Here is a 27,500-nt window from a genome sequence, read left to right as displayed (position 1 = left end):
GGAAAGCACAAAACTGAGATATGAGCTGTCCTGATCTTGGTGTTCTCCAGGCATTCTACAAGGGTACAGACCTGTAGTTTTATTCACAGTAGTGGACATATTTTGATATTCTGCAGGGTCTTGCTAACTCATTTAAGCATTTAAACACATATATTACTGCTTCCTGATCATAAGTACATTGCATTTTAATTCTCTGCTTTGCTGCAGCATTTGTGACCATCCATCTGTTTACTGCATTTTTCTGTTTGAGAAGATTGTTTATTTTTTGTATTATTTGTCTACTTAAAGCTACACCTAGTGGGATTACTATGTGTTAAAACTGCTACTTTTCTTTAACTCACTCAAGCCTATGCCTTTTTGTATACTTCCAGTTCACATGGTGTCCAAAACTTTTTTTGGTTTGGCTTCTTTAACTCAGCAACTTACCAGGAAATCTTATGCAGTTCTAAAAAGATAAAGAAGTCATTAAAAAAATTACACTAAAATTGTTAGTCTAGGGTGTCGTACAGTGGAGAAATGAACCTTTGTTTTCTACTTCTTATACACATTTTCATATTATGTTCATATTTTCATAACTGAGACATCTATATTTTATTGAGGTGTATGGTATGAAAAACCAGTGTGGGAGACAATTCACTGAAAATGCTGGTTTATATCACACTATACTGGATGTATTATTAGTTGTTTGTTAGTAATTATTAAAATGAGGAATATTTCAATATGTACTTAATACTTCAAAAACTCCACTAAACACTTCTCACACAAAAAAACCTGGTAAAAGAAAATATGAGCCGGCTTCAGGAACACAAAAACACTATTTATTACTGTGAGCGCTTTCGTAAGAGAAAATACTCCAACTTCTTCAGAAAAAAACTAAGTGACTTACAGACTTTTGCATGACACAGGTAAAACCTTAGATGTTGTGCAGAAAACTGTCTTTGATATTTGCACCTACACACCTTGAAAGACACCCAGTATTATTTGTATTGCTAATTATTCAATTAAACATTTGTTTTCATATTTCTGCAAATATATCAATAGCGATGGATTATAGAATAATTTCTTGTTGTCATGTGAAAGCTTATGTTTGGTTAGCAAAATTGTTCTAACAATATATGTCTTGCTTGCATAGTTTTCAAGATATGAACATTTATTTGTGAAAGTTTAGAAAAAAATATATAATTTGAGGTTTGTACGCATTATACAACCAATAACGCCCAACAGGGTGTCTGCCCAGGGGTGTTCTGAGGCCTGGCGCCATAGGTGGAGGACCTCTACACCCCTGGAAGGGCCTTATTTCCACTATAACACACACCTTGGAGGTCATTATTGCTCTCAGAGAATGGGCTGTGGGTAAAATTGTGTTTTACTTATTATTTTTTATTACTATATTTTTATATATTTTTGATGTAAAACAGTTCCTCCACCTGATGTTTCAAAGTTGTTCTGCTATATGTAAATGTTATTGGAGGAAGCATTTTGCATCCAAAATATAACATTTAAAAAATATCCAGATATTTGCTTTATTTTTGGGTCCCTTACTCCTAAAGTGTGGCTAGCTGCCGGCCGTTGGGTTTGAAGTCACTAAATAATAACAGATTTGACTTTTATTTCCTTCAGAAATTTAATGCTAACACAAATAGTGTTTTTTAAGCAACTTTGTAATTTTATAAGAGCAATAATTAAAATCTGTTCCTATTTTTTACCTTTGCACCCCCTTTATTTTAGGCTTTATACAGATTTCTTTAGCAGAAAGGTCGAGAAGTATGAAAACCTCTTTACTACTGCGGCTGCCAGTGGTCAGTCTCACTCACTCATTCTTACACACACATACATGCACACACACGAGCACACACACACACACATGCGCACACACACACACACACACACACACACACACACACACACACACACACACACACACACACACACACACACACACACACACACACACACACACACCTTTGCTTCAGAAAATGGATACTAACATAAATCCTAATATTCAAGTAAATGTACGATTTTGTAACAGAACTATTTAAAATACGTTCCAATTTTGAGGCTTTATCCCTTTTATTTTAGGCTTATCCAGATACCTTGAGCTAGAGGTCGAGAGGTTCGTATACCTCTTAACTGCTACTGCCAGGGATCATTTGACTGGTCTCACTCTTCACTGTCCCTCTCTCTCTGTCACACACACACACACGCACACACACACACACACACACACACACACACACACACACACACACACACACACACACACACACACACACACACACACACACACACACACACACACACACACACACACACAGTCTTTTCTGCTCTCATGCACACATTCACTCACGCATGCAGACAGAAATATAAACAACATACACTTTTTTTCTGTTTCGTTTATTTTTTTACACTCTAAACAGCAAAAGCACTGTTTAGTGAGTGTAAAATAATAGCCTGATCAATCTCTCTCTCTCTCACTCTCATACATGCGTACACTCTCACACAGAGACATAAGCACAAACACACATTAGCTTTTTCAGTCTGAGCTCGATTTGCAGATGTGAAGCGGTAGGCTCATTTTTAAGCGGTCATTATCTGTAGATTAACACCTTGCTGGAGAACATTCCTTCACTAATCAGGGTGCAATCTACAGGTCACACATTCTGTAAAATATATTACAGTCTTAATGGAAAAGACTATTAATGCATCGACTATTTACCACTGTATAGAATACTTCCTACACTATTGTAACATTGATATTTGTACAGTTTTAATATATTTCATTGTTCACAAAAATATTTGCATTTATTTATCTTATGCTTTTAAGTTTATTTTCAGAAAAAATGCTCTGGAATGCTAGATGTGTGAGGTGTTACATTCCACACCACATGAATGTTCATGATTAATTGCAACACTATATCAATCTACCAATACCTTGCTGCTACTTTAGGTATTGCTTTTCCTGCTGTCCCCTCTTGTTTTGTTACAGTAATTACACTCTGTCCCTGCCACCCACTGCAAAAGTAAAACTCCTGCATCTCTTGCCTACCTGGGCACCTAGACCTGTAACTTAGTCATAGTCATGCGAGAGCTGTGCTTTGATAGAGGATCTGTGTCTCAGAACTCCAGTGGCTCATTTATTGACTATTTCTTACTGGATTATTTTCCTTTAACTTGTGCTGAGGTGTGCCTACCCAGGGTGTTTGAACTGAGATATGTGAACTGTCCTGATCTTGGCATCCTCCAAGTGCTCCAAACAGTGCTTTTCATCCAAGGGGAACAAGAGAAAAAAAGCATTGAGCTGTGCTCAATGCAGGTCAAACCTCGTCTAACCTGCACCGAGAGGAAGATGCACTCCAGCCCTAATAAATTTGCTCTAATATCTCCATAGTAGCAAGTCTAAACATTTTGATCCCTGGATCCAGAAGCAAATCCCAGCCAACAAGGTATTCTTCTGTCAAAACTGTGGACCAGCACCTCCCTAAAATTCTGTAGCTGGCCTGATAGAGATGGCTATCCTGAGACAATATAGAAATTATGTCAAGCTGACTTACAATCTTCTCTTACTCAAACGACACAATGCAGTGTGTAAGAGATGTGTGTATGTAATGTCATTTGAGGCAAAATCATAATACACTGATAACACTGACTTCAGGATTGCCAACAACATACCCCACCAAGCTATGTGCAGCATAATGCACATAATCGCTCACATGCCGAGGTTGTTAAGATTAACTTGCTTAAGCCTCATTGGCCTTCTAAACATAACAGAGATATAGAATACCCTCAACAATACCCTAGACCCACAAAATCCACCTCTACTTATAAAGCAAGGTGCAGCAAAGTCATGGATGTTGATCCTGGGGTGGGTAGGTGGCAGATATCCACCCAAACAAACATCTTGGTCATTGGCAACTCCATTGTAAGGCATCCAGCTGTACTTCTTGCCAGACTGAGCAAGGAAAGAGTGACAGTTAGGTGCTTGTCTGGTTCTAGGCTCCACCAGAGAACTCACACACTTAGGTCTTTGACTAACAGGTACAGGTATGACTTTGTCATAGTGCATGTAGGTGTAAATGTCTTGAGACATGCGTCCTTAGATTATATGAAGAGAAATATAATGGAGCTTTTAGACTAGGTGTCTCAGGCAGGTAATAGCCTAGCACTGAACAGCATTCTGCTTTCTCCAAGAATGTTGATACAATATGAAAAAAAAAAAAACAGTTTACTTCAGTAATTGGCTTAGTTTTTGGTGTCATTCAAAGGAGGATCCAATATTTCTCAGCCTGGGAGGATGTGTTCAACAGACCCCTCTGCTCCACCAGAGATGGCCTGAATCTGTTGACTCTAGGTTTTTATATATTGCAAACATATTCTCCACCCCTGTAGTGCCTTTTTTAGGCAATGCCATGTGGAAAACACTACCAACATAATAAAACAAGCAAAAGAAATTGTGAAGATATTACTGATCAATGCTAGGAGCCTTAACACGAAACTCTACTACCTACAAACTTTTCTCACCCTGGTAGATATGTTTGTGTATTGCCTGAGAAATGGTTTGAACTCCAGATGTGCATGGCTGTAGTGCATTCCATACCTTTAGTCCAGCCACTGCATGGATGGGAAGAAAGGTGGAGGCACCTCAATTTTCATCCATGATAGACTCACTCACATTAAAGCTTGATGCACAACAACATCACTCTCAGGAATGTGCCTTATGATATACTGGCCAGATAGAGAACCCTATTTATGACCCAAGAAAGCCACAATACATATCTACAAGAGCTGGAATCTCAGTATTAATCCAAATGCCATCTTCCTAGGTGATTTGTACTACTTGTCTATTGGCTGGGAAACTTAAACTACCACTAATGCACAAGCACAAAGATTCCTAGACTTTTTAATACTAATATCCTAGAGAAATTAGTCAGACTTACCACTAGAGAAAACAATGTACTGGACCTAGCCATTACCAGTATGGATGCATCTTCTATCATTCCTTGAGTATCAGCATGTCTTGTCAGATTTGACCATAACGTTGTCTCATTCAAAATAAAATTTAAACCAGGGGCCCCCCTCTGCCTGTAGTACCTTTACAGACTTCTCTGAGAGAGACTGTTTACATATAAGCAATACTTTGGCAAGCTTCAAATCCCCACCAAACCCTGAAACCTCTGTTGCTTATGTGGAAATAAGGCATTTTATTTTTGTTATGTTGGTAATCTTAAAAGCATAACACAGAAATGCACTGAGCTGATTGTGAACAATGTTATCTAACTGAGACTGTAGATATTAGCTTTAACTTTACCCCTGTCCCACCTCTGTTTGTCCCTCAGCATATACCTGAAACTGACTTGCCCCCACTATCCCATGAGAACAAGTCCTAAACGTGCTCTCAGAAGCTAAAAGCACTTCATTGATGGTTCCTGAAAATATACCTGGATGCATCTTAAATAGCATGAAGCATAATTTAGCCACACCCCTAACAATACTGTTCAGTCTCAGCCTCCATACAGGTTCTGTGCCAAGTGAACGGAAAACAACTGCAGTCAATCCACTGTATAAGGGATGACCTTCCACAGAGGCCAGGTAATTGCAGACCTATAATTCTGAATACCTTCATATGCAAAGCCATGGAAAGACTTATCATGGAATTAATCAGTTAAGACATAAGGAACCTCCAAATACTGGACCCATCTCAGTTTGGATTCATCAAGGGCAGGTTGTACTTACTCAACCTGGTAATTTAAAAAAAAAAAAAAAAGTTACCAAAGCAATGGATGAAGTCAAAATGTCAAACACTATATACTTCGACCAGGCTCAAAGCTCTTGACACAGTTCCCCACTCAGGCATAGTAGAAAAGCTAAATAAACTGGGAATAAACCCCTGCACCACCCGAAAGATTGCCATCTGGCTTACAGATAGGACTCTGATAATTAAAATAGGGAAGTTACCTCCACAAAGAGACCAGTCACCAGTGGAGACACTTAGGGTTCTGTGCTGGGATGTCTACTGTTTGGCATTTACTATTATGAAGTAAAAACCAATACAAAAGGGCTCTGGATGACTAAGTTTGCAGATGACTGAAAGCTAGGAGCATATTGAATTCCCATGACTTAGCCATCCTACATGTGGGTGTGTTTCAAATAAATAACTGGTGCCAAAATCATGGACTGAAACTAAATGTCAAAAAATGTATTACTGTATCCTTTGAGAAGTCATCTACCTCAGAAAACCATTATATTGACAATGTCCCCCTAAGACTTGACCTAGCTTTTTGGGATTTGGGGACTTATGTGCATTTGTCCAACATGTTTTTATTGCTGTAAGAAAGTCCTTCTATATTACACAGCTTATAAACAAAAGGGATTGTGTCTAGATCTAGGGGATGTCATTGTCCTCCTGTACTTGGCCCTAATTAGGCCACTCATTGAATATAATACCCCTTTAGGCATGTATCTGTCCATACACATGCAACAACTGGAACATCCACAGAGATACCATACTTAAAGGACACAAGGCCTAACCAACATCCTACATGGACCAACTCAAAGTCCTGTCACTATACTCAGTATCCTACAGACTGCTAAGAGGTGGCCTGTGTTTGGTATGGAAGGCATCTTCCAACGCATTACTGATCTATTTACTGTACATCAGCAAGTCAAATGGCACCAGAAATACTCGGTCTAGGGATCTCAACCTCTTCCGCAGTATCAGCAGAATGGTTTGTAGGGAAAGGTATATCTCGCAGAGGATACCTCTGCTGTAGAACAGATTCCCTGTCCACATAAAACAAAGTTCATCCCTTTCCATTTTCAAGATCAACTTACATCTATGGATCAGAAACAGAAAATTTACCCCTGGACTGCCTCCTGTATTACAAATGGACAGACACAGCTCCTAAATGCTTTATCCTATGTATGAGTCCCCTCAAATTATCTATGGTATGATCACAGTTATTCTCATTAGGGGTAATATGTAATTATCAACCATGGGATGGGTAAGGTCACTCAATAACCAAATGTGATAGGTAATTTCAAGCATAAAAAGGGAATTTGGCCAGGTTTAAAATGGTCCACAAGGTCAGCTAGTCTAGTACTTACCTATGAAACTGTGAGTCATATACCACCGAACTGTATCAGCATTTAAACAACTGAGCTCATTCTGACCCCTACTAGAGGAAGCAACATCTTTGACCTGCTTATCACCAACATGGGAGACTGTTGCTCCACACCTATAGTCAGTTCCTCCCTGGTTAAATCTGACCACAAACTGATCACCATGGAAATCTCCATCTCACCTACACCCCCCGCTAAGGTGATCACCCTAAAAAACTTCTCTAAATCCAACTTTGCGCTCCTAAAAGCAGAGGTGGCTAACTTCTCGGCATGCATGCCAATGGAAAATAGCTGCATGACTGCCAAATCATACACCAATGCACTGTATGTGCATGTACACAAATGCATGGGCCTTGTCATACCAAATAAAACTAAGATGCTCTCCTCCAAAAAAAGGAAGCCAATCTGGTGGTCTCCAGCCATCAATAAACTCTACAACAGAAGGAAGAAACTGTTGCAGAAAAAAACAAAGTCACAAGACTGCAAAACCTCTCTTATTAGTCTCAACAAAAAGCTGAGATCCCTTATCAAATTCTCCAAAGTCAGCTATGAAGGCAGAATTGCAGCTGACACCAAAAGCAACCACAAAGCCTTCTATAGCTATAGCAAAAACCTCAAAGGCAATACCCAGATTTGCTCTGATTTATTGCACAATGGCACCTATTATACTGTGTCCAACATACAGAGCCAACATACTGGCCGACAGATTCAGTGCACACTTTACCCTTCCCATCCCCACAAGGGCCCTATCACAATACCAGAAGAAAGCCTGGTAGCCACCATTTCTGTGGCACAGGTAAAAGTTGCATTGTCCAAAGCCAAGAATACAGCATCCATGGGACCTGATAATATCCCTGGCTGCATCCTACATGAGCCACATCTGTGTGCCCTGTTCAATCACAGCCTTACCTCAGGCTATGTCCCTAACGAATGGTGCACTGCTACAGTCACCACGCTTCATAAAGGGGGAGCAACAACAGACCCTGGGAACTATCACCCCATTAGCCTGACAAGCCTGGTATGCAAAGCTGTGGAACACATCATTGTGGACCTGCTTAACAAAATATAGGCAGTCTTCAAACTCTTGACCCTGCACAGTTTGGCTTTGTCAAGGGGAGATCCTGCCTGCTGAACTTGGTTGACTTCTTTGAGGCAGTCACTAAGGCTGTGGATAAGGGTAAGGCAGTGCATACAGCCTACCTCGACCTGGCCATGGCCTTTGATACCATTACCCACTCAGGTATCATTGATAAACTCACAAAACTAGGCATCGATCCTCACATCACTAGGTGGGTTGCAAATTGGCTCATAGACAGGACCCACAGAGTGGAAGTTGCAGATTCTAAGTCAGACTTTTGATCAGTCATGAGTGGAGTCCCACAGGGCTCGGTCCTGGACCCTCTCCTGTTTGGCATCTACTTCTCAGAAATGCAGGCCAACACAGAAAGACTCTGTTTGATCAAGTTCTCTGATGACTGCAAGCTAGGAGTCGTTATCCACTCCCCACGTGATGCAGACATGCTACAAAAGGGCCTCTCTGAGACCAATGACTGCTGTTGGAACCGTGGTCTGAAGCTTAATGCCAGAAAATGTGTTATCATCCTCTTTGGAAAAAACTCAGTTCTCATGAATTACCACAATGATGGGAGCCCACTGAACACTGAAGGGGCCATAAGAGATCTGGGCACCCAGGTCGACAGCCACCTGACCTTCGACCAGCACATTGCCACTGTGGTCAGAAAGCCTTCTATGTGGCACATCTTATAACCAAATGTTTTGCATCCAGGAAGAAAGAGGTCATCATCCCTCTCTACTCATCCCTCATTAGACGAATCATCAAATATAATGCCCTGTTTGGCATGTACCTGACTAGACACTTACAACAGCTGGAAAGGCCACAAAACTACTTCAGAAAAAGAATCCTAGGCCTTAAACCCATGTCCTACATGGACAGACTCAAGAAACTTCAGCTGTTCTCAGTCTCTTATCGTCTACTTAGATGTGCTCTCTGCTTAACTTTCAAAGCCCTGCCTGACCCAGCCCTACTTGAAATGCTACACCTAAAGAAATCCCAATCCCCCGTGCCACACACTCAAGAGATCACAATCTCATTACCTCAATTAACAGAACATGCTGGAGGGACAGGTTCATCTCCCAAAGACTGCCCATACTCTGGAATAAACTGCCCATTCATGTCAAGCAGAGCACCTCACTGGCCCTCTTCAAGAGAAATCTAGATGAGTGAATAGGTAACAGAAAGTTCACTCCAAGGATCATTCCAGTTGCACTACTGGATACAGGTACTGTGAACTAACATCGGGTAGCATGTGCCTGAGCTTGTAAAGGTTCCAGAACCATTAACGTAGCACACACCTATGAGCCTATGAACCTTAGATGCAGATGTTTGCTGCAGAAACAAATGCAGGACAAACCCCAGAAACAACCGCCCTCATGGTGTAACTGTAACATCAAAAAATAATGGCCAAAAGTAAGAAGAGACATTCCTAAATAATAGAGCTCTTATCAGGGATTTAAACAAACAATGTAGGTGTCTGGTTAAATCCATCAGAGCCACATTTGAGGTGAAGATAGCCACTCAAGATAAAGATAATCACAAGACCTTTTTAGTTATGTTCAAAATCTCAGGAACACAACACTACAATGCTCTGAGCTGATTGTAAACTATGCTACCTCCACAGAAGCTGAAGACAAAATTAACCTACCGGCTGATAAATTCAGTTCAAACTTTACCCCTCCCCCCATCTATCCCAATAGAAATACCTGAAACTGACACCCTCCTCAGCTATCATGCATGGACTTCTCCAAAAAGTGCTTTCAAAAGCTAAAAATACTGCATTGATAGGTCCTGACAATATTCCTAAATGCATCCTGCATAGCATGAAACATGATTTAGCTAAGCCACTAACAGCTTTGCTCAACTTCAGCCTCAACACATGCTTTTTATCAAGTAAGTGTAGAACAGCAACAATCATTCCACTACACAAGGAAGGACCCTTCACTGATTTGGGCAATTACAGACCCAAAATTCTGACCAGCCTCATATATAAAGCCATGTTAAGGATCGTCATAGAGTTAATCAATAAGGATATAGGGAACCTCCAAACATTGACTCAGTCTCAGCTCAGACTGACCAAAGACAGGTCATGCTTACTCAACTTGGTGAACTTCTTTGAAAGAGTCGCCAAGGCAATGGATGAAGATAAAACAATGCACACTGCCTACCTAAACCTAGCCAAGGCCTTTGACACAGTCCCCTTGTCAGGCACAGTAGAAAAGTTAAGCAAACTAGGAATTAACCAATACATCACCTGCTGGATTGCCAACTTACTCAAGAATAGAAAGCAAGGGATCAAAATAGGGGAAACTACATCCACAAAAAGGCCATTCAACAGTGGAGTCCCCCAGAGCTTGGTGTTGGGACCTCTCCTGTTTGGTATCTATTTCTCCTAAGTTAAAGCTAATACTAATACTAAAAAACTCTGACTGTACAAGATTGCGGATGACTGCAAATTGGGTGCAGTTATAGAATTCCCTGAATACTTAGATATCATGCAGAAAGGATTGTCCCAAACAAATAACTGGTGGCAGAATCATGGACAAAAGTTAAATGCCAAAAAATGCAATACGTATCCTTTGGTAAGTCAGCTCCCATAGTAAACTGCCACATTGTAAATACACCATTAGGAACTGCATGGTGAGGAAGTCCTTTTATATTGTACAGCATATTAACAAGAGGATTGCTTCTAGGTGTAAGGATGTAATCCACCCCCCCATTCAAGATTTTTAAGGCCAATCATGTTTTTAGACAAATAAATAGTGGAGCTTTATTATCTGTTATTTTTTATCAATATCATTTATAATGAGAAAGCAAATTCTATCTATTGTCACAGAGCTTGTTTTTAGCTAAGCTAAGACAACCATCATACATTGTTAAAAAAAAAAAACATTTTGCAAACATAGCAACTGTTAAACACAAATATTTTAGTTCATTTTGGCCTAACACACTTGCAAAGTCATACCTCTGCCAAAAGCATACACTAGTTTAGAATTGTGAACAGTAAAGGAGAACCCTCAGCCTATGGTGTCAGTATTTTCAAAACAGGGTCAAAGTTAGAGAAGAATTAATTGTTCCTGCCATCCACCCTCCTCTCAAAGCATAGTAGATAATACCACTTTTACCCGATCCTGCAAAATGCCATTTTAATATATATTTTCTCCTGTTTTATTTTAAAATATTTGCTTTGTCACTTAGTTCCCTTAATATTTATTAACAGCTTCTTTTAACATTCCTATAATTTCCTCAGCTATGCATGATATTTCTAAGTCACACTCTGGCCTTCCTTCATTTTTTGCTTCTCTTTTTGCATTCTAGAATTATCCACTGCATAACGACTAACATATAGTATTTCTGGTTTGTAAGTATTAAAGTATGGCTAAAATCCCCATCTTATATTCTCCTTAACCCTCAATACTTTCCATCTTCCCTAAAGCTTACCTCCATACTGCTCAACCTCTTAGTGCAAGAAATCTGGACAAAGCCTAAAGTAATGGGGTGACAAAGGACCAAAAATAGGGACAGATTTTAAATATTACTCTTATAAACTTAGAAAGTTACTAGTTTAGCAGGTTTTGCATTAACATGTATTTTCTGAAGGATATGACGTTTGAAATTCAAATGTCTGTAATTATTTAGTGATTTCAGTACTCAGTGATTTGCCACAAATTTTATGAGGAACAGAACAAAAATAATTACCTCTTGCCTCAACATATGGACCAAATATAACCAACTGCTTGACAAGCAAAAATAAAAAAAAAAACATTCTGGAATTGGACAGACATGCAGCAACAGGAACAACTAGAAGGCTGATGGACACAAAGTACATAGTTATTCTGTGTTTCTATATTTATAAGATTAGGTTGTTTTTTTCTTACTTTTAAATATGTATGCACATTTCTGATTACAAATTTTGTAGTGATTATGTTTTATGAAAATTTAATAAAAAACATTTTAAAAAAAATCTGAAGTTTTGAAACTACAAGCTTAGAAGGAGTCCCATATATATATATATATATATATATATATGTGTATATATATACATATATATATATATATATATATATATACACACATATACATATACATAGAAACATTGATAGGCTTTCTATCACAATCTAGAAGCCCCCAAATATGAAAACCATAATCCTGAGATCATAATATTGCAAGCTGAGTTGAAATGCTGAAGACCACAGTATTGAGCTGCTGGGGTCCCCCTGATACACACACACACTGGAGGACCCATGTTAGAACTTGTTCTTGGGTCCACAACATTTCAGGACCAATGTCAGCACTTGTTCCTTGGTCCATACCCTTGTTAGAGCATGTTAGCACTTGTTCTTAGGTATAGACTTGTAGGGATACTCAGTATTTGAAATGTTTAGACATTGTAGTCTTCAGTGTTTTGATGTATCCATTGTATGGTTGATTATAGATTTCAAGATTGTGGGCTTCAAGATTTTTAATAGCAAACCTTATATATACATATATATATATATATATATATATATATATATATATATATATATATATATATAGATATATATATATATGTGTGTGTGTGTGTGTGTATATATATATATATATATATATATATATATATATATATATATATATAGTTGTTGTCTTTCAGCTTTTCCCAGTTAGGGGTCGCCACAGCAGAACTCCGGTCTGCTAATGATTGGCAGTAGATTTTCACGAATGCCGAGGTGCCAGCTTGATGTTCAACCTTCAATGAAGGCACACCCATTTACGCATGTCTTTCGAACGCCCACCCAACCGCGGGGAGGACATGCAGACTCCACACAGAAGGCACTCCCCGCACTCCAGCCGAGAATCGAATGGGAGGACCTCTTGCTGTGAGGCAACAATGCTACCGCTGCACCACCGTGGAAGTCCATGTATATATATATATATATATATGTATATGGAGTAAGTAAATATGCATTAATCCCCCTTTGGTTGACATCTGCTTAGTCATTCAAAATTTAATCGACTACACAGATGGCTCACAGGTATGCAAAACTGCACAATTCTCATGTTTGGTTAATATTTCAGCTTATTGTTATCAGTCCCATACATTGCATCTCATTACAACCCCCTTCCATGCTCATTTGTACCAGCCAGCAAAAGTCACTTTATTAAAGGTCATGTGCAAAGGTTTTTCCACATTTTTGCTGTAATTAGCTTCTTATTGTAAAAAGAGTGCTTTCTGATTTTAAAATATGTATTTTTTACATCAGCAACTCTATATTTGTTAAGTTTAAAAAAACTTGTATGCTGAGCAGCTCTTCAATCACTTACTGATTCTGTGTTATGTGACGATACCTTCTGATAGCAAAGGGGGTCAAACAGCGCAGTACATACCTCAAGGTATTGAACTCTACGTTATCGAATCTCATTACCTTTTATGAGCATACCCAAAACTTATGTGAGGAATTGGCGGGGTAGCTAAGTCCATTTGTTATTCTCTGGATAACAGCTCCATCTGTATTTCAGACCTGATATTGCTGCCAGGGAGAAGTGAGATATTCTATTATTCCCAGTAAAGTGTATTGTATCAGTCCCACATACACCTTGCCATGAAGTTCATACAGTTCAATAAACACATTTATTCCAGCATTAATCCAGTGTATGTATGTATGATGCATAAAACATGCATTACTGTAGGTTATTATTGTGATTATTCACATACCTAGAGTTTTCTTGCAAAGAGTGATTACCCCATGTTATAGCCGTGTTATTACACCATGTGTCTAGCATTATGCACTGTGCAAGGAATCTTATGTTGTTCCAGTTGCCTTTTGTTATTTAAATGCATTTAGATGGTTATTGATTTATTGTATCAGTGCCTGACTGAGTGACCGATTGATTGTGCTACTGTCTATGGAACTGTCTGTGTTGAAATCTGCTGCAGGCTACAGAAAAGATGTCTATCCACTATAAACGTTTCATCCCCCATTGTATCACCAAACACAGGACCACATGACATAGAATCAAGAAGTACCAGAGAATTAGCTCAGCATATGAGAAATACAACCACAATTTTATTAATCTTAATAATGCATATAGTTCTAGTAAAGAAACTAAAGTAAAAACTACATATTTTACAATAAGAAAACCCACTTTAAATGACAAGGGCATAATTACTGTGAAAAGAAACTGTAAAAAGAAATGCATTTGTACATCCAATGTCTGATTGTGATTAGATGAATAAATAAGTGCACAAATCAATGCATGCAGCTGATTGCTGCAAGCAGTACTACAAATGCAACCAAACAGTTCATTCTTAGAAAACAGCAAAAATGAAAAGCCTGTAAAAAAGGGTAGCTCATTCATTCATTCCTTGTGGGAGGAATTCATAAAGATTATTGTAAGGTGTATACCTCATGTACACATTGCGATGACATCGTTTGAATACATAGAAAGTCATATAGTGATGTGGCATAGTAGTAACACAAAGATGTGTAGCACCATGTCACACTGTCTATGAGGCCATGCTACATGCTAATGAGACAGCCCACAGGAGAGGAATATGGTCTACACTAGAGCTGATGTCACACTGTCTATGAGGCCATGCTGCATGCTAATGAGACAGCCCACAGGAGAGGAATGTGGTCTACACTAGAGCTGATGTCACACTGTCTATGAGGCCATGCTACATGCTAATGAGACAGCCCACAGGAGAGGAATATGATCTACACCAGAGCTGCCTCCAGGAAGGCATCTGTGGTTGGATGCATAGATTAGAACAGCTGTTTCTGCAACATGGTGGTAGAGGACACAGCCAAAAAGATGCGTTTAGTCATCATGGGAGATGTAAGTACTGGAGAGTTTAGTCGTAAGCTAGGGTTGGGAACTTTTTGAGTGAGTATATGTGAGGGGCTGCATCTGTGATTGTGTGTGTGTGCGTGTGTGTGTGTGCGTGTGTGTGTGTGCATGTGTGTGTGTGCATGTGTGTGTGTGTGTGTGTGTGTGTGTGTGTGTGTGTGTGTGTGTGTGCGTGTGTTTCTGCCTGACAGTTAGCATAAGTGGGGTAGTGAGGTGGTGAGATAGATGTGTGTGTGTGTGTGGGGGGCTGTTAATGAATCCCCTTGTAATACCTTTATGAATAAATGCATGATTCCCTTTCTTAGCTGACACAGTTTGCTGACAGGATTTGTTTTTACATGTTTTTTCTTTTCTTTTCTTTTCTTTTCTTTTCTTTTTAGTTTGGCTTCCATTTCTGCAAATTGAATTTAGCTACTGTAGACTAAAACATTTTTAAAAATGCTGATAAATGCTGAATAGTGAAAACAAAAGTGTAGTGTTTTAAGAATGAAAGAATGAATGAATGAATGAATGAATGAATGAATGAATGAATGAATGAATGAATGACCTTTGTTAAAAGTTTAATGATTCTGTTGCCCCATGAGCTGGTCAAAAAATCTCCATGTTTGTTTTTCCATGACAAGTTGCAGGTGCCCAGTACCCCCAGTAATGTATACGCTATACTGTATATAGCATTCGTTTGCCAATGTCTTTAGTTTGCACCAGAAGACATGCATGCTTCCCACTGTGGGAGTTTCAGGAAAAAAATAACCAAATTGACAGAAATATGAAGACTATTCTGTTTTCTTGAAGACAGCAAAGATAATTTAACAACAACCTCATTCACTGTTCCTAGGTTTACAGAACAACATTTGACCACATTAGTCAAATTGGATCTTCATTCTGTCAAACTTGTTTAAGTACAGCAGTTCAGATAAAAATGTAACATACCAGACAGCTGTATGCCATAGAGGGAGTGTCCTCTGCATGAACCAGATGTCCAGGGGTGTAGTGGTGGCACTGGCATTGAGGAGCTGTGTGGAGACATAGAGGAGTTTGAGGAGTGAAAGGGCAGAACCTTGTGGATGATTTAGGGGTGTGTACTCAGCCAGACTCTTGGTGGTAGAATCATTGGAGGGATTAGATGAGGTTTGATTTTCTGCTTACAGAGGCAGGCATGTACATTGTTAAGCCCACTCTGTGCCTCCCCTTAGGCTGCTACAAGCATGTACAAAGAAACTGGAAGGGACAAGAATGAAATACTGTGTCCATCCTGGCACATGGTAGCCTCACTCCTAGTTTGTCCAGTCCTTGCCCCATGAGTGAATTAACTATCCAGCCACAGAGTTATCATTAGAAAAACAGCTGTATTGCTATGGTGGTTTAGGTGACAAAGCTGACACTCATTCGAGGATGGTAGAAAAAGAGTGTAATTGCAGCTGGTAGCAATAAAATGCTTCAGAGTAGCTAGGCAACTCACTTGGCGTTTACACTTTCTGTGCAGAACTTCACTGTGATTATTTTTCATAACTGAGTTAGTGCTTACACTTTATATGGTCATGCTTCACTGTGATTATTTTTCACAACTGAGTTAGCGTTTAGACTTTATATGGCAATGTTTCACTGTGATTCTTTTCACATAAAGCTTGTGCTTACACTTCATATAGCCATGTTTCACTGTGATTCTTTTCACATAACCGGTTAGCATTCATAACTGGGTTACTGCTCATACTTTATATGGCCATGTTTCACAGTGATTATTTTACATTACTGGGTTAGCATTCATAACTGGGTTAGTGCTTATACTTTATATGGCCATGTTTCACAGTGATTATTTTACATTACCGGGTTAGCATTCATAACTGGGTTAGTGCTCATACTTTATATGGCCATGTTTCACAGTGATTATTTTACATTACTGGGTTAGCATTCATAACTGGGTTAGTGCTTATACTTTATATGGCCATGTTTCACAGTGATTATTTCTGCACAGCTGAGGTAGTGTTTAGACTTTATATGGCCATGTTTCACAGTGATTATTTCTGCACAGCTGAGGCAGTGTTTAGACTTTATATGGCCATGTTTCACAGTGATTATTTCTGCACAGCTGAGGTAGTGTTTAGACTTTATATGGCCATGTTTCACAGTGATTATTTCTGCACAGCTGAGGTAGTGTTTAGACTTTATATGGCCATGTTTCACAGTGATTATTTCTGCACAGCTGAGGTAGTGTTTAGACTTTATATGGCCATGTTTCACAGTGATTATTTCTGCACAGCTGAGGCAGTGTTTAGACTTTATATGGCCATGTTTCACAGTGATTATTTTTGCACAGCTGAGGTAGTGTACTTTATAATGTCACACTTCAGTGTGATTATTTTCACAAAATTGAGTTTGTGCTCATAACTTAGTTAAAGCTTACACTTTATGGCAATGCTTCACTGTGATTATTTTACACAACCGAGTTAGTAGAGCACATTATATGGTCATATTTCACTGTGATTATTTTCAGAAGACTGAGCTAGTGCTTACGCTTTATATGGCCATGCTTCATTCTGATTATTTTCACATTATTAAGTTAGTACTTGCACGTTATCTGTCCATGCTTCGCAGTATTTATTTTTTATGCAACTGCACTTTCCAGTAAATTTTATTTTAAGAATTCATTTGCAGTTAACTCTTTGTGGAGAGTTTTTTCTAACCATTAAAAAATAATTTCATTAGAGACCATTGTCTAATTTATTCATAAGACCCCCAGGTTCATAGGTAAATAATAGGCTAGCCGCCCTTGTGGGCAATTTTAAGCCTAGTCACTTTCCCTTTTTATGGTTGAAATAACCTATCCTGTTTGGTGTTAGATTGGCTTTATCCATCCCGTGGTTGATAACTATATATTATCCCTAATGAGAATAACTGGGATCATACCTTAGATAATTTGAAGGGACTCATGCTTGGGATAAAGTATTTAGGAGCTGACTCTATCCATTAGTTGTACAGTGGGCAGTCTTGGGGTAAATTGTCTGTTTCACATCCATATGCTCTTAAATATAGAGAGGGATGAATTTTCTTTTTATGTGGATGGGGACTCTGTTCCACAGCAGAGGTATCTTCTGTGACATATATCTGCAGTATATATAGTCACCTTAATTTCCTGCCAAGCTGTTTACTTGTTTTATATACCTGGTTGCATTTCCATGGATTTGAGCTCTGTTGCTCCAGCCTGTTTTTTTAAATCATTTTATTAAACATACTGTTTAACCCCACAGGTGTGGTGGCATCCATTTATATATTCTTTGTCATACTTTTTTTGCTGATAGCTTATGTTTCTGCAACACTGGGCCATGCAACTTGAATTTTACTTGCTATTAACTAAAGAAGATAATCAGCATGCTAAGTTTTGTGTCATTTGGTTGCATGATGTTAGTTGTTAAACTCCATAGTCATAAAGTACATATTTGGTGTAACCCCTGCTATGTGCCAGTACTATATTGATGTACATATGTGCACTGTGTGCTTACAGGCAGAAATAGTATTGTAAAGATTTCCAACCCATTGTGCATTTATCCTTGTTTTATAGCTGTAATTTTGAAATTTATTACAACAACAGACATTATAAAGCAGTTCTTATTTATCGTTAAGATTAAACCCAAACCTGAGTTTTTGAAACATATGTTATAATCAGAATGTTGTATATAGTAATGTTATTCCTGCAAGCAGGGAGTGAAATAGTACTGTGGTCATTTGAAAACTAGCTTGAATTCAAGTAAGAATTTGCATACTGACATATAATTTCTGTTACAGTTTTTAAACAGTATTACCATGACCCCAAAACGAAAAAGGAGTATGCAAGCAAGTCCGGAGACAACATAATGAAATTCAACTTCACCAACAGTCTCTCTGCCAATGAATCAGTAAATACATCAGGATATCTGCAGAACCAGAGCATGCTGGAACTTCACACTGAAGTCCACTGCGGACGAGAAACCGCTGTCCTTAGTGTAATGCTTATGTTGGGAACCCTATGGCTTGGGCACACTCTGTATCAGTTCAAAAAAAGGTAATATAAGAACTGTATTCAACAAACACTTGCAGTTTTGAAGTTGTGCTGTGTTATTTCTAAAAAAGTACAGTCAACAAAATAAATAAAATAAACTGAATATCTTCCAATTGCAAAAGATAGTGTTGTACACCTAAACAGATTTCATGACAGCAGCTTAACCAGATTAGGGTACCTTCCTTTCAGATTTTTTTATTTTATTTAGAGTTCTTATATTTTCTTTTAAAGAAATCTGTACCAGGCTGTATATAGACATCTGTAGATCCACACAGTAAACATAACAATATAACATGTTTTATGGTTAATCCTAGTGAATCATGTTTCTTGGTGAAACAGTTGACTGACACAACATCTGCTGCATCCCAGAAAGAGAAAAATGCTTACATTAGGCCAGATCCCCAAAAACCTTAATAATTTTCCTTTCTCCATGATGTGTTGACATCTGAATTGGTTTCCTTTCTCCATGATGCGTTGACATCGCAAATGGTTTCCTTTCTCCGAGGTGTGATGACATCTAAATTGGTTATAATAAGCAGCAGTAATGTGTGCTTACTACAGGTTTGCTCCACTCCACACACTGAAAAGCTGGTTAGTGTTTTAAAGGAGACATGAAATTCTCTACTCATAATCTCTGAGTTTACTGATCTTTGATGCATCATATTTTGCTGAACTGCTTTTAACAGCAGGCTCTAATTTGGGTCATTTTTGTTTTCTATCTTATATTAATTATGGTTGCACACTGAACATGATGTGACAAATCTCTTCTGGACATCTTGAAAACTTGCAGAAGTTAATATTTTATATTTTATCTTTTTCTATGACTTTTATGCAGTTTTTGTGTTGTTGGTATGTTAAAAGATGGCACAAATGCTTAACCACCCAACTGTTCAGACTTTCACAGAATGCCCAGATTTTTGGCTAATATTTTTGGTCTGTTCCTCATAAAATTTGTGGTTTTGCAGTAAATCATTGGGGTGATCTGAGGACTGAAGTCAGTAAGTAATAACATACATTTGAGTTTCAGCCTTCAAATCCTTCAGAAAATATGTTAAAACAAATCATGTTACTCTAGCAACAGTCTAAGTTTATAAGAGCAATATTTAAAATATGCCCCTATTTTTGGGCCTTTATCAAACCAAGAGCTGCTGGACATGCTACAGTTAAAGAAATCCCAATCCGTCATAGACACACACTCCAGGGATCTAAACCTTGTCATTACAATGAACAAAACATGCCGGAGGGATAGGTTCCTGACCCAGAGACTCCCAGACTCTGGAATAGACTGCCCATACATGTCAAGCAGAGCACCTCTTTGGCCCTCTTCAAAAGAAACCTTGATGATTGGAGGGGAGATAGGAAATTCACTCAGGGGATCACGTCAGTCACTCTGCTAGACAGGAGTCCAGGAAGTAAATACTGTGGAAAGAAATAGCCAGGGAATTGTTATGGCTAGGCTTGTATAGGTCCTAGGGCCGATAGCCTAGTACCAACCTATGAACATATGAACCTATGAACCTAAGAGGTTGAGAGGTATGTTAAGCTATCATGAGACAGATAGAGGATGTGCATTCTTAGTGAATGTGATGCATAGAACATATTATGGAATAATAAGAATTAAAAAAATTCACATAGAAATTCTTATATAGAATACTTTATTAACCTTATAAAATATTTCATTAAACTAAGTTTTTTATTGGCGATCTAATAAGAGCATTAATATGGATTTTGAGCATATGTTTCATGACAGTGATTTAGTAAAACCATTTTGTTGACTTTCAATGTACTGGACAAACCCTGTGGTGTTAAACTTTCAAGTATCTAAATACTTATGCTGTGATTCATAGCCAAGAGCTTTGCAACTGCACAGCAGTAAATATCAAAGATCCCGAGGCATTATGTAGTCTGTAACTACTCAGATATAATGAAGAACCTGCATAGTTGTAGTAGTTAGCAAAAAGGAATTGATACTAAATTAGTGGATCCACTTATGGGGATAACTGACATTAAGCAGGATCAGTGGGGGGGGGGGGCTATCTCTAGCAAAGTGAATGTGACTGGAGAGATTAATGTCACAGGAAGGTATGCAAATACGCATGAGTGTGGCTTAAGGTTACATGCCCTTGAGTGCATAATGAATTGCCTCACATGCAGTAGTAGATAGGCCAAGAAGGGCCAGCACACCAAAGTGCCAGCCCAGTTCATCATATAAGGGGAAGGAAAGGGTGAAATAAGAAAGTTAGACAAGGGGAAGAGTAAGCAGAGGAAAATATACAATGGTAGCCATAAGGAGTGACTACTGGGTGATAGAAGGGCATTTTTTATGTAAGAAAGGTTCTCAGTTTTAAAATAAGATGAAGGAGCATAAGTACGGAAGATGGTGAGACATGACTGTTGGATGAATAGAGGAAGAAAAGTAAATTGCAGGGGCACACAAAACACAAGTATAGGTAGGAATGCTGTTGCCAAAAAGATGGGTACACCAGTGGAAGCACACAGGCAGGCAAACAGTGGACTATTGGTGATGTGGAGGATCAGACAACAAACCAGGTATGGGAAGTGGCACAGAAGGACAGAGGGACAGCACATTGCTGGGACAGGGCAGTGTCATACTTCTCAACTATTTAGATTTTTACAGAATGTCCAGATTTTTGCCTCATGTTTTTGGTATGCGCCTCATAAAATATTTGTTTTTTTATTGGCAAATCTCTTAGGACTGATGTCACTAAAGAATTACATATGTGCCAGTTTCAAACTTCATATCCTTCAGAAAATGCATTTTAACACAAATCCTATTATTCTAGCAACTTTATAATTTTATAAGAGTGATATTTAAAATATGTTCCTATTTTTGTTCTTTTGTCCCCCATTATTTTAGGCTTTGTCCAAATTCCGTACTTTAAGAGGTTGAAATGATGGCAGAGTATATGGCTGATAATACAACAGATGAGAAGCCAACTCACAGAGAGATTAGTCCTCTCAGTGGCTGACAGCATGTGCATGACTCTGGTGGCCTGATGGGTATGACAGAAACAACCAAGTTAGGAGGCACTCCATGGATGTGAGGCAGGAATCCAGCTGCTGACACACCTTAGAATTTTCCAGCCTATGCAGCTGACAGCATAAGGCCATATGTAACCACTCCAGGATACTATCAGAAGAGTGCCCTCTGTTCCCTCCTGACTATTAACCACAGAGGCCACCAGTAAGCCCTCAAGATTACCTTCAGCAGTGTGGCCTCCATCTTACTTTGAAGCTGGTGACCGCTGTTGAATCAGTGTCAGAGGCATCCCCTGGTAGAGTCTGGGTTGTCTACTGATGCTCCCCTGCCACCATTAGAACTAGTCCTGCAGAAGAAAGAGAAAATAAAAAGAAAAGGGGTTAGTACACATACACATATTATATATCTCTACATGCAGTGGTGCACATGGCATGCATATCCTGTAGCCAGGACAAGGACTCCTACCTCCTATGGCATATTTCCATATTCTTCCTCTGTTCCATAGACATTATAAGAGAAAGTGGTCATTACTTTGTACAGTGGTGGGCATGTGAAAAGAAGAGACAGAAGAGAGAGAAAAAATATATGCTTACTGTAAAACACAGTCTGTTTGTCTGTATTATCTGCTTCCCATTGGCTAAGCAGTCTGGGGCTGGGATAATGTCTTTACAGGTCATTATACCGTCATCTGTAATGCTCATCAGAAATGGCGATGTTAGTGGCATCAGTCACTATCTTGGCAAGCCCATGTCTGGCATGCATTTTGTAGACAGAATCAACATATTAGAGCAACAGGAGAGAAACTGCTGTATGTGGTTATAGTACCAAACAAAAACAGCCTGGCATTGTTATTTTCATCTGTAGGGGGAACAAACCATTAGCAACACGCACATAGACAGGTCATGCTAGAGAAGACACAATGAAATTGTAGATTGGGTGAGACAAGGAGAGAGTGTACATTGTATTGCATGGCTTCAATAAGCTGCTGCAGGAAAGGGAATCATGATAACAAGAGCACAGCTGCAGTTTAAATAAGAAGGGAGGGAACTGTCACACCCGAGTGGGGGAGCAGCTAATTTGACACCTCAAGTAGTTGGGAGGGCAGCAGTCATATGGGATAGCCACACCCAGCCATGCATACACACCAGCCAACATGTACTTGCCACAAATGTGCATGGCTTGCTATGGGACTATGAGAAAGGCAACTACTGGAAAAGTTCATCACCCAGAAGACTGAGGTATTACTTCAGGTCCTCTATACACTTTTCATGCACATCCCAACCAAATTTAATGTGGACAAGCCTTTTTGGGAGAAGGTGTACAAAGGAGTGGTACAGGATACTACTGATGTGCTTAGCAATGACAGCTGGATACATCAGGTTTGGTGAAGGGTATCCAATTTTATAAAAATAAAAAACACTACTGAAATTACCAAGCTCCACAACGACTGAAACAAAACACACTTGTAACTCTGCCGTTATCCATTGACTCCTCGGCCTATCCAGTGCCCTGTCTGCTTTCCTCATGTCTAATTAGTTAAATATGAATAGACAGATTATATATATATATATGGGTCTCTATCAGTTGACTGTTTTCAGAAAATTGAAATTAATATGGACAAGGCCATTTTAAAAAGTTTTTGAAAACTCAACACTTTTGAATGGAGATTGCGGTACAGTGTGGATCAGGAAATTTACCCTTTTCCTTACTGAAATGTGATCTTGGAGTTGTTATATTTAATTTGCAAGGGGTGTGAGGGTGCAGGAGGGCTTGCCCCCCTCCAAAAATGTAAAAATGTAAAAAGGTAGATTTTTGTTTTTTTGTGTTTTTTTTTTGATGTTCGAGTTTTCAGAAACTTGATCATATGGTCTCGACCGTATGAATTTTGAGTTGCTGAAAACTTAATCATCTGACATAGACCCCAACACACACACACACACACACACACACACACACACACACACACACACACACACACACACACACACACACAATTCTACCAGGAAGCAGTGTTCAACGTAGGAAACTAATAAAACTTTTTCAATCAGCTTCATCAGGAATAATGATCTTCAGTGCAACCACATTTAAATATAATTAAAAGCCACATGACCTTATTATATACATATTTTAATACAGGTTTTATCGTAACAGTTCCATTCAAACCTGGAAATACATGTGCTCTAAAACATAAAATCCACTTAAGTTCTGCATTCTCAGTCATATTAATTAGGTTACCACCTCTTAAATGCTCATGTAAAACCTGCAAAATCATAAATTTAAAAGACTGTGGAGCATCAGTCTCACTAGTATGTTTGTAAGGTGCATTAGTGCGAACCTTTTCTATTTCTTACTGATAAATGATTACTTATCGGTTCCTTTAACTTACTTTTCATTTTCCACATAATGAGCTATCTATATATCTATGTATGTATGTATCTATCTTTCTATCTATCTATCTATCTATCTATCTATCTATCTATCTATCTATTTATAGGAAGGCCATGCTTTTCCCCAATTACAATTTTTGTGCCATGCAAATTCACCAAACTCCATGTTATATTACTATCCACTCTAAAGCTGCCCAATAAGTCCTATTCATCAATGATGAAGTGAGTTATCCTTTATCTATACCTCCTTTTCCTAAACCAGCAAGCTCTGTTATCCTCAGTGTGTTTTGGAGCAACTGAAACAAGCAACAAACAGTGGGACACAGTCAAGCTCTCAGTAAAAGCAGCCATCTTTGTGAATTGCAAAGTAAATAGAAAATGTGCAGATTTGCTTTTTATAACCACCTCTGCATGGCACACTGGCTCTTCAAAAAAGTGAATATGAATCACATAAAGGTTGGAAGAGCACCTTATTTGCACAAAAACTCACAGAATGTTCTTACATTCTTCATGTACCTCTCATTATTCCCTCTTTTAAACCAGATGTTCTTAAAACTGTTCTAACAGCTTCAATTTGGAGCATTTTATGTTTCGAAATTGCACCTGAGTTGCACTTCTTTGCAGCCTGCACCTGAGTATTCTCACTGAGAATTCCAAAGGACTTCCTTTGCAGGACAACTGCGTGCTCATGCTTTTTACAGCAGAGTATGCCAAAAGCATTATCTCTTTTGGACCCATTAATCATTTTACAGCTAAAAGGACCAAACATCATTGTGTAGGTTAAATAATGCACCAGTCTGTAGCATCTCAATGAATAACCCATGACCAGCTTTGGTCTCTTGCAGCTACACCTAGATGCTGGAGTGCTAGTGGTAGGAAAGCTTTGACTGGACAAAGGATAGATAACTACAATGGAACATCCATGTTAAAGCAGCCAAATGTGTCCAACCTGGATATACTTGCATGTTAGGCACCAAAGAAGTAAGCGAGAACTAGTGTTTTTCATAAAAAAGCCTGGTCTCCCAGTGGTGGAGTTAATGACTATTAGCTTTGCCATAATAATTAAAAATAAAATAAAATAAAACTAAAGCAACTGCAGAGTAAAGGTGTGCTCCTGCACTTAATGTGATTCAGACATGTTAAGCACTTGACTTTGGGCACTGTTCATAATGTATGCCATGCTCAGGGCTGGTACACTGCCCTATGTGATTCACACACAAAGATAAACAATGGGCTAAATCATCATTAGTAGCCTTGCTTTAACCATTATATAGCCTTAGTACTTATGTACGATTACACATGTAAATGACCACCCCCCACTGTACCTGATACATAAACGCAACAGCCTCTATGTATATGCTGGTCCCAGTGGATAAACTGGTGGACTTCAACTGCCTACAGTCAGATATGTTTCACTTGCCCACCATCTGCTGACATGTAACTCAGCATATGGATATGAACAACATATTGTAGCTGTAGTAAAAAAAAAAATCTCCTTTGCATGGTAGGAATAACCCTTCCAGTTGCATAGCTTCCTGTGATTCATGCAACCCTGTTACTACAAGCACATTTCCCCATCCTCAAACAGAGACAAGGCTGAGCTCACATAACACCCATCCACTAATTACCATAATATGATAATGATTCTTGCTCTTTGTTCTTGCCTAATAAATGGCAATTCTTTAGGAGTGGCATTTAGGTATGATGGGTGGATCACAGCACTACAGGACACAGTTAACCAAGAATCTGCCTAACCCATTAATGCTGTGTTCCCTGCTGTAGTATTGTAGCACATGTGAGTAGTCACACCATTCAAAAACAAACCAAATCCTTGTATGCCAACTTAGAATACCACAATCAGTGTCCGTTGTGGTATAGAACAGTGACTTGCTGAAGACAATTCACAGAATGCTTGTATGTGTCTGCATAGCATGTTTATGAATTCCAGGTTTCGGCAAGCCTGCATTGATAGAAAGCACAGTGGTCTGTTACTTAATCAGTGTCCCACCTTTTTGCATTACACTGCAGCAAACTGCAATGGAGTGATGCCCTATTTTTTTTTATTTTTGTGGCATTGTTTTATATTTTTGTACTTTATTCAATATTACTAAATTCTGATTTCATTGTTTATTGCACACTCTCCACCCCCAGCCATCGCAGGCTCTGAGTTGGCAGCTTCAGCATTGTGGCATTCATTACTGGAACTGCTAACAATGTCTTTACTTATGTCTTGCAGGTCATTTGGTGTTTGTAGTACAGTCTGGCAATACAGCATGGTTGTGTAGCTGAACCAGTGGCCTATGAACATTTCTAACTTGATTTCTCAGCACAAAAAGTGAAGAAATGGCTTGAATTATTACTGTCATTTCAGCAAACGTTTGTACAAATGTGATTGCGTGGGTGTAGTTTGCTCTTACATACTCACCAATTTTTTTACTAAAAGTATTAAAATAAATGATTTGTGAGCAAGTAGAAGTCAGCACATTATTGGGACTGAAACATATATTTAGAAGTCAGTTGAAATAATGGTTTCAATCAGTCACTTTTTCAAGCCTCCTTTGTCTGGATGCCTGTTCATTTCCTAGTTGTAGGCTGTCCCCAGATTGACTGTGTGGTGTGCTGTTGGAGGATGCTTCTCATCAACAAAGCCAAAAACAATGAGGGTCAAAGGCCCAAAAGTAGGTACAATTTTTAAATATTGCTCTCATAAATGTAGAAACTTGCAGGAATAAAAAATGTTGTATTAGGATGCATTTTCTGAAGATTATGAAGTCTGAAACTCATTATTTAGGTACTTAATTCTCAATAATGTGCCAGAAAACTTAAAATGTTTTGAGGAACAGAACAAAAACAGGAGGCAAAAGTCTGTACATTCTTTAAAAATATGTGCAGTTGAGATGTATGTTTTGGAGGGCGCCATCATACTGGGGTTGCTTGTGGCCTTGCTGGCATCCAGGATACAAAGTTGTCTTTTTATTATGAATAGTCTAGACCATGCTTTTGATGTGAGCATTTACATCACTGCAAGAACCACTTTTGCCCTTCTTTCCAGTTATA

At 38.7% G+C, this 27,500-nt stretch overlaps 1 protein-coding gene across 3 annotated transcripts in view; it reads left to right on the top strand.

Annotated features, from left to right (window-relative positions):
- SLC4A11 (solute carrier family 4 member 11) overlaps nt 1-27,500 on the top strand; it is a 1,277,001-nt gene that overhangs the window by 1,108,383 nt on the left and 141,118 nt on the right. For all 3 annotated transcript variants that reach the window (XM_044064085.1, XM_044064086.1, XM_044064087.1), the window contains exon 14: nt 18,803-19,058. In XM_044064085.1, the coding sequence (XP_043920020.1) occupies nt 18,803-19,058 (256 nt within the window). The remainder of the gene's footprint in view (nt 1-18,802; nt 19,059-27,500) is intronic.

The sequence above is a fragment of the Protopterus annectens genome, chromosome 2.part2 (assembly GCF_019279795.1).
Source record: "Protopterus annectens isolate FY-2018-M chromosome 2.part2, PAN1.0, whole genome shotgun sequence".
NCBI classification, from domain to species: domain Eukaryota; kingdom Metazoa; phylum Chordata; order Ceratodontiformes; family Protopteridae; genus Protopterus; species Protopterus annectens.
The sequence above is the reverse complement of the archived record's forward strand: the minus strand, read 5'-3'. Positions and strand labels throughout refer to the sequence as shown.